The 18,984-nt window shown below is 40.6% G+C and overlaps 1 protein-coding gene across 3 annotated transcripts; it reads left to right on the plus strand.

Annotated features, from left to right (window-relative positions):
• Window positions 1-654: 654 nt before the first annotated feature.
• Window positions 655-18,060, plus strand: PLAAT1 (phospholipase A and acyltransferase 1). 3 transcript variants are annotated; one of them, XM_054585134.1, is made up of 5 exons: window positions 655-725; window positions 8,055-8,167; window positions 8,634-8,772; window positions 11,703-11,971; window positions 17,788-18,060. In XM_054585134.1, exons 3-5 carry the CDS (start codon window positions 8,634-8,636, stop codon window positions 17,887-17,889), a joined length of 510 nt encoding a protein of 169 aa, XP_054441109.1. In that variant the 5' UTR covers window positions 655-725; window positions 8,055-8,167; the 3' UTR covers window positions 17,890-18,060. The 3 variants fall into 3 exon arrangements, with proteins under 3 accessions (XP_054441109.1, XP_054441111.1, XP_054441110.1); XM_054585135.1 differs by lacking the exon at window positions 655-725 and adding an exon at window positions 1,614-1,679; XM_054585136.1 differs by lacking the exon at window positions 8,055-8,167 and having other exon boundaries at window positions 658-725.
• The last annotated feature ends 924 nt before the right edge of the window (window positions 18,061-18,984 follow it).

An 18,984-nucleotide genomic window follows, 5' to 3' on the forward strand; every position in this document is an offset into this window, starting at 1 on the left:
ATTGACTAGGGAATGTGTAAGAGAAATATAAACTCGTAAAAAAACAAAGCTTCAACGTCTCAAGTGTTCTAGTTTCCACTTTGCCAATAATTCTATTTGATCCCATGTGCTTTCAATGTTTTTCTAGGTACTCTATGTTTCCAAAGTGCAAAGACATGCAGATACACCCTTAACCTTTGTAACACAACCTGATTCCTTTATAAAAGCTGCTGCATTTTAAGGTAGTTCTATCCCATTGTGACAAAGTATAAAATTAGCAAGATACCTCAGCCTTTGAATTAGACGGAAAAAAAAAAATCCTTCCTTTTAGCTGAGATTCCATTTACATCAGAGTAAAAATCTAGGTTATGACTTATTTAAAGGAAAGCCCTGTGCAGTGCTCCAAAAAGTGCACTTTGCAAGCAGTCTGCCAGGCTTCCTTACTTAGCTGGTTAATGTTTCTGGCCTCTCTCTTTGAGCGATGAGAAAAAGGATACTCTCCATTCCCAGCTTTATTTTTAAACTCACATGGCTGTGTTCCTGCAGGCCTCGGCTGGCCTACCTGGCCTGAAAGAGAGTCAGGCCCTGCTCTGTCACATGCGCCCAAGTCACGCTGAATAAGGGACTTGCTCCGCTTGTCTATCTAAAACCAGACCGCTGTTAGGGACCGGGCAGGGGAGGTGGGAAGGGGAATGGGCTGCCTGAGAGAGTCTTGTCTTTAATGAAGGCCCCCCATCCAGAGCCAGGTAAATTTCATTTCCCACTGGGGAAACTGGTACCTGCAGGTCTAGCGGAACAGGAGCCAGTGTATCCTTCCCTTCTGCTTTCTTTTTTTTCTCCCCCTTGCCGATCTGAAGTTGATCTTAGGTTGGAGGGTGGTGACAGGGAGGGGTCCAAAGGAAGAAGCAAGGTGCATGCGTGTCCTCACAGGCTTTGGATGCTGAATCAGGCTCACAAGCACACATCCTGCAGGATTGTGTGCGGTGGGAAGCAGGGAGGGTTTTTTGTTTTGTTTTGTTTTGTTTTGTTTGTTTGTTTTTCTTGAAGACAGTCCTTCCTCCCACCTTTGCTGATATGTTTTCTTTGGGGGCAGGGGCGAGGATTTTTTCCACAGGCATAAAGGAATTTGTGTAGAGCTAGAAGGGGGCGTACTTTTAGTGGGTGTAGCGTGTATTCATGTGTGTACACGAACATTTGTGGGCTTAACACGAAGAGTTAACTTTATCACCGCAGCCATCAAAGTTAGTTGCAGGAATGTCCCAGCGGTTGGGAGGGGTGTCATTGGTCAGGTACCGCACCAGGGCTGCGTTTTAACCACTGGGTTTGTGGCCGCGTGTGAGGAGGGGAGGTGTGGCGTTGGGGCTCCTAGAGTGAGGAGGGCGCGGCGCGAGTGCAGGGTGAGGGTAATGGTGGGGGTGGCGGCGTAAGGGCGGGCCCGCCGGCGGGCGACTGGGGTCCCCCCGGGCTGCGCGTGCGCTGTAGTGTCGCCAGCGCGAGGCGTCTCCGCGCGGCGGGGCTGGCGTTGGCGCTGGAGGCGGCCCTGGGTTGGCAGTCCGCTTTTGTCGCTCAGACCTCGGCCCGGAGCAGATGGAGTCAGCCCGCGGCCGGTAGCAGGAGGGCAGCAGCCGCGAAGCCAAGGCGGCCCTGGGACCCCCGCAGCTGCTCCCGGTGGGGCAAGACGACCGGGCTTTAAGAGTGAGGTGTGCTGGGGATAGGGAGGGAGGACCTACGGCGTGCCACACTTCTTCGAACCAACTGTAATGGAAAAAGGTCCAGCGAGAGTATCTGCACAATTTAATCCCCCTCCCCCCACTTATTTTTTTTTTTTATGGGAAAACAGTTCTCAGCGAGAGACTGATCTCTCCAAGTCACACACCTATTAAGTGGAATAACCTGGGCTAGAAACTGGGTTACCAAGGTTTTTAAAACATTCTGTTCTCACTGAAGTGGAGATGAGTAACAATACAAGTAATTTGTATTATACAATATTTGATTTTGGAAATGTGTATGGTGCTCTTACTTGGGTATTCAGGACTATGAATATAATTAAGTGCTGGAAAAACCCAGCCATTCTGTCCTCCTGGTGCTTGAGTTCTTCATCCCTTCGTTAAACATTTGCTGGGCCCTTAATTGTGCCAGGCATCCTGCCGGAAGCTGGAGATACAGAGATAAACAAGAACCAGCTCTCCGTAGCAAGCAGAAAAGAAAATTCCCCAGACGACCGTCACTGACGCAGGTGGAGGAAATGCATTGGGCATCAGATACGAGGCTCTGTGGAAACTCCGAAGGAGGTGTCATTTCTGACTGCCTGGAGGAAAAACTCAGGGAGGGAGTAGCATCTGACCTGGATCTATAAGAGTAGATCATTTGGGGACATTTGGAAATGGGCAGTACATTCCAGGTAGAAGGTTGAGTGCTGGCAACAGAACTCCAAGTGTGAGGAATGAGGAATAGTTTGCTTTGCCTAGAATGTAGGGGTGAATAAGGCGGCCACCATTATAAAGGGGACAAGATGAGGAGCTGGTCCTGGGGCGCTTTGGAGGGATTCTAAGCAGAGGATGGCAGTGCAGTGGCTGCAAATGGTTCCTCTGTTTGGGAGGTGGAACCCCCAGCTGCAGTGCGCATGTTGGACCAAGGGTCCTTGCAGCTCTGAGGCCTCTGTGAATTAGCCAACCTCGGAGCCCAAGGTTTCATGGAGCCGCCTCGGTGTAGCAGGTCTGTGGATGAAAAATGAAGCCGGAGTGGGAAAGGGTCCAAATTGAACAGGAGGCTGCTGGGCTATAGGGATGGCCTGTGATAGTGTTTCCGACTTCCATAGCATTCTTGGGAGTAGTTTGTGAAAAAGTACTCTTAGATTCCTGTAACATAGGTGTCCTCGTGGGCCTGTGCAGCAGTTAATCAGCCTGTCGCTTTCTCTCTCTGTGCAGGGGGCAGTTATTATTTTTTTGATGCGTCCCTAGGGACCAACATGGAACTATAAACTGGGCAGCCTGTTTCAGCAGTTGAAAGGGGAAATCTGTTGTACTAAGATTGCAGACCTGCCTTCGTGCCCCTCTTTATTTTAAACTCATCAAATAATTTTGTGGAGATGAACTGTTAAAATGAAATATTTTTTACTTTAAAGGTGAGACAGAGTACAGTAGAGGACTTTATAAATGTATCTTTAATTAGTTCTGTGTTATCATTTATGAAGCACTACATTATATACTTGTCCCTGAATAAAATGGTTAGAAATGGTTCATGTAAATCAAATTAACTCAAGCCAGACACGTTATAGCTATTCCCCTAAGGTCTGAGTCTGGGCATCTTCTAGATGCTTCTAAGTTCACCTTAACACCTCACCTGCTGGAGAAGAGCAAGGGTTCCCCAAAGCTCTACTTCCCATTACTCACTGGTCCTGCATATGAATGTTTACAGACTTCCTGTGTTGTTATATGAAATATATCATCTGTGTGCTTTGCAGCTTCTTTATCTAATGGGAATTTGGGAAGAGAGACTGGATGAAATACTGTCTCGTAGCAAATCCTTTGGTGAACGAGGTTAATCGATAGGATAAAATGGGAGCATGCAGTCTGGAATAAGAAGACAAACCTGGAATTGAAATCTGGTTCCATCACTCACTACCTTTGTGACTTTGGGTCCGACACATAAGTCATCTGAGTTTTGGATTCTTCATCTGTAAAGTGGTGGTCATAATAATCAGCTCACAGATGTTAAGCCATCTGACAGCGTGCGAGGAGGGCTCAGGAATGTCAGCAAGGGAGGCCGTGTAGCGTGCATACGGAGAAGCAGGTGGGATTAGGAGGCCGGCCTGGGAGGGAGGCTGATCTGAGGCCAGGTGTGGGTTCCGCCCTCTCCCGCTGTGTGATTTCGGATGAGTCCCTGAACTGCTGTGAACATCAGGTTCCACATCTTACAGATGGAAAAAATAATTATACCTATTGTGGCATTGGCTTGAGGATTACACCTCGAACATTTTCGGGAAAGTAGAATGAGAGAGCATTACAGTTGAAAGGGACCTTAGAAGGCCTCCTTACCCTAACACCCTCCCACTACCACCCCCGCCGTGGGAGCTTTATTTTTATCACCCCTGACTGTGTTTAAATATTCCCAGTGACAGAAACTGCTCTCTATACAAGGTGCTCCATTCCATTATTGGGTCATCTTTAAGGAAAGAGAACTATTCTTCATGTACAGCTCAAAATGCCTCGGTGTAATTTGCACATATTAGTCCTGTTCTATACTCTGTTTTTTTTTTTTTAAAAAAAAGAGCATTAGTCTTTCTAAATTATTTTTTTGAAGTAATTGTAGATTCATATGCAATTTTAAGAAATAATACTGAGAGACTCCTTGTGCCTTTATCCAGTTTCCCCCATGGTAACAACTCGCAGAACTGCAATACAAGATCACAACCAGGAGATTGGCATTGACCTGTTGGGGATGCAGGGCTTTTCCATCGCAGCCAGAATCTCTCCTGTCGCCTTTTTGTAGCCACATCCACTTCCCTCTCTCCCTTAACCTCTGCAATCACTGTTCTCTATGTCTATAATTTTGTCATTTCGAAAATGTTATACAAATAGATTCATACATTATGTAACTTTTGTCATTGTCTTTTTTTCACTCAGCATAATTCTCTAGAGATTAGGTTGTTGTGTGCATAGATAGTTTGTTCTTTTTTATTCCTTTGCAGTAATATTCGATAGTCTGGCTGTACCACAATTTGTTTAACTGTTCACCTGTTGAAGGTCATCTAGGTTGTTTCCATGTTTGGCTATTATGAAAAAGCTGCTGTACACATCTGTGTACAAGTTTTTACATGAATATAAGTCTTCATTGTCTTCAGTCTCTTGGATAAGTGGCTTAGGAGTGCCGTTTCTGGATCATATGGTGGTTACAAATTAAGTTTTTAAAGAAATTGAGACTTCTTCCAGAGTAGTGGCTGTGCTATTTTGTATTCTTGACCAGTTATCCTGCATCCTTGCCAGAACTTTGTGGTCACTTTTTAAAAAATGTTAGCTATTATGATTGGTGTGCAGGGCTGTCTTGTCATGGTTTTAATCTGCATGTTCAGAATGGCCGGTGACATTTAATGTGACTTACTTGACATCCATGTCTCTTCCTTGATGCAATGTGTCTTTGTGTGTTTTGCTCAAGTTGTAATTGTATTCTTTGCTTTTTTATTGCTGAGTTTTGAGAATTCATTATATGTCCTCCAAACTAGTCTCTTATTGGCTATGTGGTTTGCAAATATTTTCTCCTACTCTGTAGTTTTTTTTTTTCCCCCTTTCTTTTTTTGGTCCCTGTAACAGATCTGTCACAGAGTAAAAGTTTTTAATTTTGAGGACATCCAATTGTCAGTCTTACCCTTTATGGATAGTACTTTTGGTAACATATCTAAGAACTCTTTGCTTACCCTAGATCCTGAGGATTTTCTCCTATGTGTTTTTTCTCTGTGCTTCATAGTGTTACATCTCACATTTAAGTTCATGATCAATTTTGAATATGTTTTTGTATAAAGTGTGAGACTTAGGTTGACTCCCCACCCCACCCCCCAACAGTGAAAGTCCCATTGCTCCAGTAAAACAATTTGTTGCGAATCTTGTCTACAATAGCATATTACTTTGGGCAAGACAAATGACCCACCTGGTTCTGTTTCCTCTCCCCTAAAAGCGGGAGGGTTGTATTAGTACCAGGTGGGTGTTATTCCAGCTCCATACCTGGAAGGACTGGGGTCCCGAGTGACTCAGTAGCAGCAACGATAAGGAGCACATGGGACCCTTGCGCCCCTCCCTGACTTCATTGAGAGAGGTGCTGCTTTTCATGGTGAATATTTTTGAGGGTCTGATATTTGATTTGGTACAGTGCCCCACTGCTAAAAACAAGGTCGGAGGGCACTGAGTTAGGTAATAACCTGAGTACCTTTCTGCAGTAAATCGCTGTTATTATAAGTGTTTAGTGTCAGAAATTACTTTTCCCCTTACATATTAGCCTTCAGCCTCCTCTCTTAGTTTCTTGAGACCTTACTCACATGAAATGTTTCCTTGTTATGCTGTCATCCCTCTTGATAAAAATGACAGGCTTCGTGAAATCAATTAAATTGCTTTCATCAATCAGTTTACAAGTTATATGTCAGAATTTAAAGTGTGTTAACTATATTAGAATTGTGCAGTAGCATAATCCATTCCTCAGAATTATCGTGGCTGAAAGAGAAGATAAGGAGCTACTATCACACCTAAGCCACGGACCAATCTTTAAAGGAGCCTTTGCAAGTAGCCCCCGCTCTTTCACCATCCACCTGCCTAGTCTTGCCAGTTCACAAAGCGCTTACGAACAGCTTCCAGCCGGTGTGTGAAAGATTATCTGCAACAGCTTTTCGAGAGCAGCAATTCAGCCAGCCTTGCACTTTCTGCCGGCATCAAAAGGAAGCAGCGGAGGCCCGGGCGATTCGCATGATTGTCCCAAAGTCACAGAACCAGGAAGTAGAAGACCTGAAATGAGAGCTCATATTTTAAAAAAATATTTTAATTATTTATTTTTTTAGAAAGAAGGGAGAGGAGGGAGAAAGAGAGGGAAAGAACATTTATGTGAGGGAGAAAAAACAATTGGTTGTCCCTTGCTTGTGCCCTGACCTGGGGACCAAACCTGCAACCCAGGCATGTGCCCTGACTGGGAATCAAACTGGTGACCCTCTGCTCTGCAGGATGACACCCAACCAACTGAGCCATTCAGGTCAAGGAAAGAGCTGTATTTTTAACACCTACTCCAGTTATTGCCCTCTCTATATTTCATAATAGAAAGATTTCAGGGGGTATTTTCTAAAAGCTGGCATTTTCCACTGTCATTATTTATCTGTAAAATGGGCTAATAACATAATAAACTTAAATAGGTATAGGTTTTTAAAAAAGCAAATAGAATTAATTGAGAGAGTGCATTTGAAAAAAATGTTACCTTACAGCATGCTCTCTGTTTAAATGATGGTTATTATTGTGAGCTTGGCTAGGTCTCTGAATTCTAGGAGGCAGCTGTGTGTGCTTGCTGATTTCTATGCACTGGAAATGTGTTTGTTTATATTGTAGTATATGATCTGTTTTTCCTTTTAGTACCCACGTGGCCAAATTGTGAACTATCATATTAAAAAGACTCAAACATATTCGAGAGGGTGGTTAGACTTAATGGTTTCCATAAAGTTGTTTTAATGGTTTCCATAAAGTTGTTTTAATAGTTATTTTTCAACAGATGGACAGCTTATATTGGGCCACATTTCGGTGCCAGTGTGATGATTGAAGTTTTCAACAGATGGCACACAAATACTGGGGAAAACACCCTCCCAATATTGTTATAAAAAAGACTTTTAGAGTGCCAGAAAAATGATAGTTTATATCCCCAAGTCCTTAGCCTGTGCTATGATAATTATAATTTAGATGATTTGGAAATTTCCCTTTCTGGCACTTGGATTTATTTTGCACATTAGATGATGAGGAACACTCTGTTGTCAATTAGATATTCAGCATGGATTTAGCATTAAACCTCCTTTTGATTATTGATGGACGTACATAACTTCCTATTCTACTTCTGTGCCATATATAGAAAATGTAACCTTCCATAAAAATACACGGAAACTTACATGCTGTTTTGTCCTGAAAAGTATTGATTTACAAGGAGAAACAAACTCATCAAACTTAGTATTTTCAGATATACTCCTCAATAGGATGAAATTCTCAACCTTCCTAGTTATCTCACTTCATTGCTGACCACTTTGCACTGTTTCTGGAATCAGTGAGTGAGGAATCAGACAGTAAACAGGGCCGGGGGGCGGGGGAGGGGCGTGGAAGTCCGTGGGGGTGTTTGTGACTATCACAATGGCAAAGGGCATTTACTGACACTTAGTGGGTGGAGGCCAGAATGCCTAGACACACACAGCACAGTTCAGCACAAAGAAGAAATGTCCTGTATCCTACTAGATGCTTGAATATCTGGCAGGACACTCATCTGAGCGTGGAACTTATGTTTGCTTAGATTTAACTCTCAGAGTAAGTTTTGTAATACAGTGTTTTTTGGTGTGTTTTTTTTCACAGAACATTAGAATTCAGCCATACCTCTGCTCTTTGATTTTATTATGCTGCTATATGAAATGTTGAAAGACATCTCATCTTCTGCTTTTGAATCCTAACTTCTTCATGCTCAGTAGGTGCGAGTATTTACATACTTTATTATGTCTTTTTGTGTAGTTGTTTACATGGTAAAACGGATATTAATATTAATGTCTTTACCTTTTCTGTTTCAAATTGGACATCATATTAATATTTTTGAAGTTTTGTCTATAGGTAAGTAATATTATCCATGAATTTCTGGATTTAAAGAGAGAATTATAAAAAGCTTATTTTAATAAAGGGGCCCTGAGACTAATCAGGATGAGAAGCATTGCTATAGGAAATTGAGCAAGAGCAGACAAAGTCTTTCTCCACTTGTTCACTTGTGTACACATAATTCAGTGTTGGAATCATCCAAAGACACAGTGAAGGGCATGAGTCTAAGTCTTTAATAAGGGCTGTGATCCTAATAAATTCTGTCTCCCTCTGCTTCTATGGAAGTCTTAACTGATTTTCTTTTGGCAACTTGCATCAGCTAGATGTTCTTTATGTCTGTCATTACAGATGGCGTTTAATGGTTGCTTTAGTTTGAAGTATCCTGGCAACCCCCGGCCAGGGGACCTGATCGAAGTGTTCCGTCCTGGCTATCAGCACTGGGCCCTGTACTTGGGGGATGGCTATGTCATCAACATAGCACCTCTAGGTGAGGTTTGTTTCTGGCAGCTCCTGGGAGCTTTTGAGTTTTCTTGTTACAGGAGAACATCATGAACAAAATCACAACATTAAGCAAAGTAAAATGAGAAAGTATATATATATAGCTGGTCTAGGTTTAGGGAAGAACATTGTAAGACCAGAGTGGCATTGCAGAAATCACAGAGGCCAATTAACATGAAAATTTAAGACTTCTGGTTTAAAAGAGAAAGCACCATTAGCAAGTAAATAATCAGCTAGGAAAAGTATTTGCTACAAACATGACAATAGTCAATGTTTTCATGTATCACACAAATTGTTATTTCAATTCATTCAGCATCTATTTATAGATTACTGTGTGTGCCAAATGCTTTTCTAGATGCTGGGGATGCATGAACACCTCCTAGCGTGGTGGAGCTGACATTCTAGTTGGGGTGGGGGAGGGGGGGAGAGAGAGAGAGCACAGAGAACAATGTTAGAATAAAGATGAGTAAACAAATAATATGGAGAAAATAAATCATAGAAGCAGGATAGGAAGTGCTAGGAGGTTCTGTAATTTTAAATGCAGTGGTTGGGAAAAATCTCTTAAAAAAGTAACATTTGAGAACCAACTTGAGATGAGACAACCAGGCAGATGATATTTGGGGAAAGATTTTCTCAGGCCAAGTGGACAGTAAACACCCAAATTCTTCAAAAAACAAATGCGTAAAGAGTTACAAAACAATTTGAAGGAGAAGACAAAAGCCAATACCCATCTTTAAAGGTTTTAGCTTTTTGTCATCTACAAATTGTCAAATAAAATGACAGATTTTATGCCTATTACATTAGCAAAGGTTAAAAAATGGTAGCAATCATTGTTGATATGGGTATAATTAAATGAATACAAAGATATTATTAATATAAATGTAAGTTGATAAAATGATTCCCAAAAACAATTTAATAATATGTATTAAGAATCTTAAAACAGTTGACATGCTCTGAGTCTATAATTGTACTTCTACAAATCTCTTCTTGGGAAATACCTGAGATATAAACTAACATTTCTGTATAAGGGTGTTCACGTCTTTCTCATTTATAATGGTTTAAAAAATAGATAATGGCTTAATGTTCAATAAGGGAATGGTTACACAAATTATTATTTAGCCATAAAATATTAGATATCTGTGTTTAGCAAGATTCTTCAGCTGCAAGTAACAGTAATCAACTCAAATTAGCTTAAACAAAAAGATAATTGATTGTTTTGCTAAGGAAAACTACAAAAAAGGAACAGGTGGTGCTGGCCTCAGGGATGCCTAGATTGAGAAATGTGGACACTATCAAGACTCTATGTCTCACATATGTATTTTTTTCTATCTGTTGTCCTCATTTCTGCAGGCTGTGTCTCTCTAAAAAGCTGAACTGATGACCCTCAGCGTCATTAGGCCCTCATTCTTAGAATCCTGTGACTCAGCAGAGGAGATAGCAAATCCTTTCATGATGCAGTTAGAAACTAATTCGTCTGGTCTAGACCCCATACCCATTGCTGAACCATCACTATGCCCAGGAAAATGGGATACTCACTGGCCCAGATAGAGTCTTTTCTGGAAAAGAAGAGGTAGTGATGGGATGAGGTGCTGGATAGACAAAAAACAATAGCCGCTAAAGATAACATTTCTGGACATGTTTCATTTCATAAGTGATGACCCTTGTGTGATGTTTATTTGAAAATGCCAGATTAAAATACAACATGTAATAAAACCCCGTTTGCAAAAAAAAAAAAAAAAAGAATGTATACACACACACACCAGTTTCCTCATCTGCAAAGTGACTGCATCAGACTAGTAAAAAAAAAGCAAAAAAGTTTAGTTAATTCTAACTAGGATATACATACTCAAAGAACTTATAATGTGTAAGATTTGGAAATGCTGCTCCAATGAATAGGACCTTGGCAGAAAGAAAAAAAGAGGAGTGGGAACGAAGGTTTGCTTTGAGTCATTACTAAAAGGAAAAGTGTCTAAACACTAGATACGTAGAGGCCCTTCCTCTCATGATTTCTTGGAACAATGGCTAAGCATAGCAGCCTTGGACAGATGGAGAGGGACTGGAGCCTGGAGCCAGTGCTGAACACCGAGGAGCTGTCTGTCTGGCCTCAGACCCTGGCTGTGGCAGGCCAAGATACAGAGGTCCTTGCCAGTCTAGGCAAACGCTTACCCACAGAGGCGGCTAAGGCGGAGTGATGAGGCCTGGGTCTGTCTACCAGGTGGGTAAGCCACAGCATGAGGCTACATGTAGCAGATAGTGCATATCAGGTTATGTTCAGGTTCAGGACCAGGACTTAGTGTCTTGGCCAAAGAAACTGGCAAGACAAAAGCAGTGACTACACCTAAGCCCAGCTTACCCCTCAGACGAGTGAGATACGGTGCAGATTTTAGTTTGGACCCAAATGGAAACCTAGTTGAAAAAGTAAGTGTAAAAATTGAAGGTGAGGGTAAGGAATGCAGGTTAGACACTAGGACAACACTACTAATTGTAATGCACTACTGCTAAAGCCCAACAATATTAGTTGGGAAGGGCTCACATGCTGAAAGAGACTGCTTTATAGAAAATGTGAACAATGATCCTATTTGTACTATGTTAGAAACATAAACCAAGATCTCTAGTAATAATACCAATTGATAGAGAACATTTTCCTCAAAGTGGGGTACAGTTTTCTTACCCAATTTGCTCCTGGGGAAATTTAAATTTTCTGAAGTTTTCTTGCATTCTCACTCCTACAGTAGAGAGTAAGTGTATTGATAAACTACAGTGAATGCTTAAGGCTGGTAAGATTATGTGATTTCTGGTTTGATGGTAAATTTGGAACAGAGCTGGCTTTAATTATCCCAGCATTTTCAAAGTCTTTAGATGGTGTGGAGTTCCTGCGGCTGGGTCCCTATAGCTTGCTAACCAGAATTCTCCTTATAGAGGATGGCATTTCCGCATCATTTACAAGCGCCAAGTCTGTCTTCAGCAGAAAGGCCCTGGTGAAGATGCAGCTTTTGAAGGATGTTGTGGGAAATGACACATATAGAATAAACAATAAATATGATGAAACATATTCCCCTCTCCCGATGGAAGAAGTCATGCAACGGTCAGAGTTTGTTATTGGACAAGAGGTGGAGTACGACGTACTGGTCAACAACTGTGAGCATTTTGTGACTTTGCTTCGCTATGGAGAAGGAATTTCAGAGCAGGTGAGTTGTTTTTAAATAGATATATAAGGAGTTTCTTACATTGGGAAATTAATAACTACTGACTATGACAAGGTTCCCAGGCCTCATACAAAATGACAAGAACAAGAAAATAAGAGAGCAGTGAATGGCAAAGAAGGGAGTTGAGTTGTTCAAGGTCATGCAGCAAGTTAATGGCCAAACTGAGATCAGAACATTGATATCATAAATTTGAGGTAGAAGAGACTTGAAGCAGAATCAAGACCATAGCTTTCTGTTAGTCTATTGCCTTCTGTCCTTCAATTTGTTTCCCTCATTACCCCACCATACAGCAGTCTTAAATCAGTAATCTTATATACTGAAAAGAACATGCTGAAAAGATTGTTGACCTCTCTGAGTGGGACTTCATTTGCCAAAAACAGATGGTAATTCTCATATTCTTTTTCATTAGCTGACAGGGGCCAACTGATGACATATCTTGATGGGTTTGTAAATGTTTCCTATCAACATACAATGCTATTTTCAAAGAACTGTTGTGCTTTTAAGTAGATTCATTGAGCTTTTGGGTTATTTTTAATGAAGTAATTGACCTTATTTTTAAAGTAGCTTGCAACTTTGTCATTTACCTCCAATATTTTGCAGTGTGGCAGATTCCTAACTAAAAGCATGCTTGAGTCAATTGCTTTTCCCCTACCTGTGATCCCACCAATTCAATTCCATCATTGATATTTTAACCTAAAGATTTTTAAAGTGGTATAAGAAAATGAGTATATAAAGGCTTCCAATATCAGGAAGCCTTTGGTGGATCAGTTATATAAACATCTATTCTAAGGAATGAGGTTAAGATTCTTCTCATGGAAGCTTAGGAAAATGGGAAATGAAACATAATAAAAGGATACATTAGTTTTCATTAGAAAATGATTTAATTGGAAATTAATTTTTATTAGGAAATACATTAACATAATGAATGTAACTACTCACATGGAACAATAAACTGCTTCTGAGGCAGAACACGGAATATATACACACAAATTTCTGCTCACATGTGCTTTGGAACCTAGTGGGATAGCTAGAAACTGAGTCCATTTTTTTTTTCTGGTGTTAATGGTAAAATTGTCCACTGCACTCAACGAGCCAATTTTTAAAATATGTCTAAATAAAAAGGAATGTCGTCATCTTGCTTTGACTCTCACTTGCAGTCCATCATCTTTTCACCTTTCATACCCAGAATCAAGCCCCATGAAAAATTCGTCAGTCCTCAACAACGAGTAGAACTGTTCTCTGGCAGGTTCTGATGAAGGTGGCACAGTGACAGCCCTAGGAACCCACCTAAGCTGTGGGGCTCAGCTGAGCTGAGACAGAACTTCGCCCTTCCCCCTGATTAGCTGGGAGACTTTGGGCGCATTGTTTATCACTTTCCTAATTTATAAAATGAGGTTGTTTTGTAAATTATAGGAGATGTTTGAAATCTCTTAGCATTCTGAATTACATACTATCCATCCTAATAAACAGTGGATATTATTCCTAATTGCACTATTTTGAACATTTTATAGATCTTTGTTGGCACTCTTTAGTAAAACCTCTGCTGATCTAATAGGAGATACAGCACTTGAATTATGATTTTTATTATAATCAATAATTAATAGTATTATTACTAGTAATAGGTAGTCATGGATTAGTTTTTGGGGTCCCCTTAAGGCTTATTAGGGGTCTTGAGCTTACAGCAATTTTCTTGGGACATGGCTTTGTATGTCCTCCAATTTAAAAAAAAAAACACTTTAAATGCATTTTTAAAAATGAGAAAGGTAGTATTGTTGCTCTTTTTCTTCTTTCTGCTTTTCTGTATTTTTAAAAATTTAATAGACATTAATTTTTAGAGTAGTTTTAGGTTCACAGCAAAATTGAGCTTAAAGTATAGAGTTCCTGTATCCCCATCCCTACCACATATACATAGCCTTCCCCAGCATCTACACCCCTCGTCAGTGTGGTATATTTGTCACAAAAGATCAACAACATCAGTATATCATTATCAACTAAAGTCCATAGTGAGAGTAACCAGAATATGTGAGCCCAAAATATATCACTGTGGCATGAAGATTATTTTGAGCTGAAGGCATGAGAAGAAGCAGAGACAGAAAAAGCTCCTTGCTCCCTATTTGCCTGAAAGTAAGACATACATTCTCACAGGTCTTCCTCTTCTCTCTACCAGAAGGGGCAAAAATTAATCACTGGTGACAGCCTGGGGTTAAGGTAAGACACTTGTCAGCCTGGAGAGGGCACCAAAGGAATAATAACAACTTGACTGACTAGCCTCTGTCTGCCATTAGTTTTCCATAGGTTTACTTTTCTACAGTTTGCTGTTCTTGGAAGCCTAAAACCACTATCCTTTGTCCTATCATTTCTCTACAACTACCTGCTCTTTGTTGGAAACGCTATATAAGCCTGAATTCTAGTCACGTCTTTGAGTTACACTTCCCTGAGTTTCTCTCATGTATATATGAGATGTATCTCTTAATAAACTTCTGTGCTTTTTTTCTTGTTAATCTGTTTTTTATTACAGAGGCTCACGTGAGAACCTAAGGTGGGTAGAGAAAATATTTTTTCTCCCATAAAAATAGTTTACATTAGGGTTCACTCTTTCTGTTGTACATCCTGTATAGTTTGGTAAATGTGTCATTACAGTATCATACGGAGTTGTTTTCACTGTCCTAAAAATCTTCTGTGCTGTAGGCCAATTCGCCCCTTCTTCCCCTTAAACTTCTGGTAACCACTGATCTGTTTACTGTTGCCATAGTTTTACCTTTTCCAGAATATCATATAGTTGAAATTATACTAAGAAATATGCATTTAAAATTCCTTCACATCTTTTCATGGCTTTCTAGTGCATTTCTTTATGTCACTGAATACTATTCCATTGTCTAGACGCACATTCACCTCCTGAAGGACATCTTGCTTGCTTCCAGGTTTTGGCAATGATAAATAAAGCTGCTATAAACATTTGTGCAGGTTTTTGTGTGAATATAAGTTTTCAGCTCCTCTGGGTAAATACTAAGAAGCATGATTGCTGGATTGTCTGGTAAGAGTATGTTTAGTTTTATAAGAAACCACCTAATTGCCTTCCAAACTGGCTATGCCATATTGCATTCCGATCACCAATGAATGAGAGTTCCTGTTGCTCCACATTCTCACCAGCATTCGGTGGTGTCAGTCTTTTGGAATTTAGCCATTCTAATAGGTGCATAGTGGTTTCTCATCTTAATTTGCAGTTGCCTAAATACTGTGACGTTGAGCATCTTTTCATATGCTTATTTGCCATTGGCATATCATATTTGGACGTGCCTTTTGAGATCTTTTGCCCATTTTTAATTGGGTTGCTTGCTTGTTTTCTTATTGTTGAGTTTTAAGGGTTCTTTGCATATTTTGGATAACAATCTTCATCAGATAGATTTGTCTTTTGCAAGTGTTTTCTCCCAGCCCATGGCTTGTCTTTTCTGTGTTGGTTTTTTTAAAAAAATATTTCTAAAATCAACATTCCTCCCTGTTGAGTAAGCTATTAAAATGTGTCTGTCCTCATGGAAGATGGCAGGACCCTTGAATAGGCCTGGACAAAGCGACACACAGCACACCCTGACTGAGCTGCACTGCCCAGCACTGCAGCCTGAGAGTCAAGGGGAAAGAGGGAGAAGAGGCTGTTGAATAAACCCCACAGTCATTTGTGACGTGGCTTCGCTATGTCTGGACATAGTGCTCAGATTCAGCTAATGTTTCATTGAGCATGTATAGATTCCTTATTAATGAAGCCTTTATTGTGGCCCACAGCCAGTTGAATTTGGTGATTTTATAATCCTAAATAAACCATGAAGTAAAAGCTCTTGTTCATGCTGATTCATTGAGAACAGCATCTTGCAGGTCAGATCCCATTACATATAACTCCAAAGGATTGTTCAAATTGCATGGGGTTTTACCCTCTAGATTGCAACTTGAAATAAGCGTTTGGGATTTGAGAAAATGCACGCACTGCCAGAAGTGGCTTTATTATTGTTGTATCTGGACTGTGCACTCTTCGGTTTAGGATTGAGTTGCCCGTCTCCTTCCCCAGCCTCTTAGATTTGTGGGATTTCTTTCACACTTCATATTTCTAAGTGGCTGAAAAAGACCCAGCGTGTTAGGTCTGCATCTATCTGGGCACAACCCCCATCCCCATCCCCACCTAACCACAGGACCCTGAGTTTTTCCAGGGCTGGACCATGCTGCCATTTGACACCTCTGCTTAAAGACACCAGCTGCCCCTTCCTGTTTTGTCATTGCCTGCCACATTTCCTTGTATCACATCTTCCAGGGAGCTCAACATCTGTCTGGAATTGCTTGAAGGTCGGGGTTGATTTCTAATCTTTGATCCCTCTCTGATTATTGATTCTGCCTGTCTTTGGAACTGTGTCCTGTGTATTGTATCTGCCAGCTGCTTTTTGCACCCCACGTGCTATACGGGTGGCTCTATGCTACGGTGAACTCTGGCGCTCTCCTGGGGAATAACTCAGGTAGTGACCAATTAAACATCACAAATAAAATAAACAACCAAACAAACAAATAAATAGGATAAAAATAAATAAATAAATAAACAGAACTAAAATAGGATTTGTCAGTTGTTTGCCAGTGCCATTCTTCCTGGCAGCCGGGGAAGGTGGCAGAGCAGGGAGCTCCAGTCCCGGGCCCTGTCCCTGCAGACCACGGGTTGGTGGCATGGAGTGAACACTCCTGTCATGGCCCTACTTTCCTGGCCATGGCTCCACCTGCCTGTTCCCAGCAGGAAGCTCCCGTTAGGGAGGCAGCCTGCAGCAGAGACACGGAGGTGGCGGGCCCAGCCCGGGAGGCCGCGGGTTAGGCAGAGGGCACGCGCCCGTGCGGGCTGCCTCAGGGTTTCCAGCACGGGGCCAGTCTCCAGAGTCATCGGTGGAAAAAGTTTTGCTTTGTTAGCCTGATTCTTAAATTTCAGAGGACAACTGTTGTTTTCAGAACACCTGACATTGAAGGATCAGGTCATAAAATTGCACTCATACCCATGAAGATGGAAGGCAATATTAGTCGAGTACCATGAAAACCATGAATATTCATTAGATCTCTCATCATGATGATGATTAATACCCTTAAAGCTATAAATGTCTGAACTCTTTTATGGACAATTGAGCTTGAGAGTGGTTTATTTTAGTTTGTCTACATGAGAAATTAATTTTTGACATGATAATTAACACTAGTATTGACTTCAAGTTTATCAGAATACAAATTGTATCTACCCAATAAGAGCTTACAGATATTTAGCTCAGATCACATCCCTGAATTATTTTGCTAATAGACATTCTTGAGTCAGGGAAATCTCTCTCTTCTCTCTCTCTCTCTCTCTCTCTCCATCCTGGTGCAGATCCAACCAAACGAGTGTGTGTTTATGGGGCAGAGTTATGTAGAGGGTGAGAACATGGCTCAAGAATCAACCCACAGCTAAACGTTCTGGCATTACAACCTCGGGCAAATCAGTTTTAACTTTTCACCTTCTCCAAAACAGGAGAAATACTACCCTCCAGGTATACTGTGAAGATTAGTAGGGATTATAATAATCAGTTTATTAATGGTCAGGGACTATAAAAATATGAGGAATAAATATATGTATATGTATCTTTGTCATAATTATAAAAATTACAAATGTATTCCTTCATCTTCATACGAAATTTATATTTTGCGTTGAATTTTAAATTGATTCATTGTACAGTAAGATAAATCTTGGGTTTAGGACAGGAGATGACTTTAAAATAAAATGTGTTTTTTGTTTGCTTGTTTTTTCTTTACAGGCCAACAGAGCAATAAGCACCATTGGGTTTGTGGCAGCTGCTGCTGGTGCCTTCTCATTCCTGGGCTTGTTTTCAAAGAGACAAAAGGCAAAATACTATTAACAATTTACTGAAGAGATATTGGAACAGAAGGAATATATGAGGAGGAGAAAAAGAATACCTGGGATGAATACTTATTTTCAATGCATCATTATTGTTTCAAACGCCAATGACGGAAAGCGGGCTCTTTAATAAATTGCTTACTGATATTATCTCATCATTGAGCCAAAGAAATTGTGCTCCCCGCAAGCATACATTTTCTGTGGCAGCTTGAACAAGAAGCAGCAACCTTTTGAGTGAGCCAGCAGAGGATCTTAACAAAATCACATTACATTTTATCTTCTACTATAAATATTATTTTCCTTTTCCCTGAGGGTGGCTATTTTGTATTTCCCAGAGGGAAGAAGAGCAGATTATATGTGATTTTGAAAAAAAAAGATAAGAGCTCAAAATTGGTAGGGTTGACATCTAAATTCATACTCCTGGTCAGAAAAGAAATTAGGAAATTCGGCATTTGGTGAGGCAGTTTGAAGAATTTTTCTTAACAAGCTGTTTGAGGGTGCACACCCATCTCCTTGCTCCTGTGCATGTGGGCAGTGGGGAAGGATGGGTGGGTAAAGGGGCTCTTTGCTCTAGTGTTTCAGATCCAGTGATTTTCCTGGAAACCTCTCATTTATCAGAAGTCCCTAACAAGCAAGAATAGACTGTTACTTTTACCCATATTGTTTCCTTTGGATTTTGAAGTATTTCAAGGGTTTTAACCTTAGAAAGAGATCATTAAATTATGTTTCAGGTGCCATTTTTAGAAAATCATATCCCATATTACTTTTTAGGGCTTTTACTGGAAGTCAAGGAGAGTTGTGATTTTATTCTTGCATTTTATTGATTATGTGTTGAATGAAACAAACTACTCTTTAATGTCTTTCCAGTGGAATTCTTGTTGACAGTAGGTGGTAAAAAATGGTTGCAGTCTCTATACTTTAAGATTTTATCAGACATTATAGCATTACCCTATGAAACACACTAGCAACCAGGGACATACTTCCTGTGATGACATTAAAAGCATGGCATGAAGTAAAAGAAATGTTCAAGTAAATATTGAGGGAGGGTGTGCAATGAAGGAACTAGGCACATGGTACATAAAGTGACTAAAGAGAA

This window comes from Pteronotus mesoamericanus, unplaced genomic scaffold, assembly GCF_021234165.1.
Source record: "Pteronotus mesoamericanus isolate MK-2021 breed Mesoamerican mustached bat unplaced genomic scaffold, CSHL_Meso_final contig_82, whole genome shotgun sequence".
Lineage (NCBI taxonomy): Eukaryota > Metazoa > Chordata > Mammalia > Chiroptera > Mormoopidae > Pteronotus > Pteronotus mesoamericanus.

What these genes read in the sequence shown, in the direction of transcription:
- PLAAT1 (XM_054585134.1), top strand. Translation starts at nt 8,634, where the DNA reads ATGGCGTTTAATGGTTGCTTTAGTTTGAAGTATCCTGGCAACCCCCGG. An exon ending in CATCAACATAGCACCTCTAG is followed by an intron (nt 8,773 to 11,702) that starts GTGAGGTTTGTT and finishes TTCTCCTTATAG; the next exon opens with AGGATGGCATTTCCGCATCA. An exon ending in GAGAAGGAATTTCAGAGCAG is followed by an intron (nt 11,972 to 17,787) that starts GTGAGTTGTTTT and finishes TTTTCTTTACAG; the next exon opens with GCCAACAGAGCAATAAGCAC.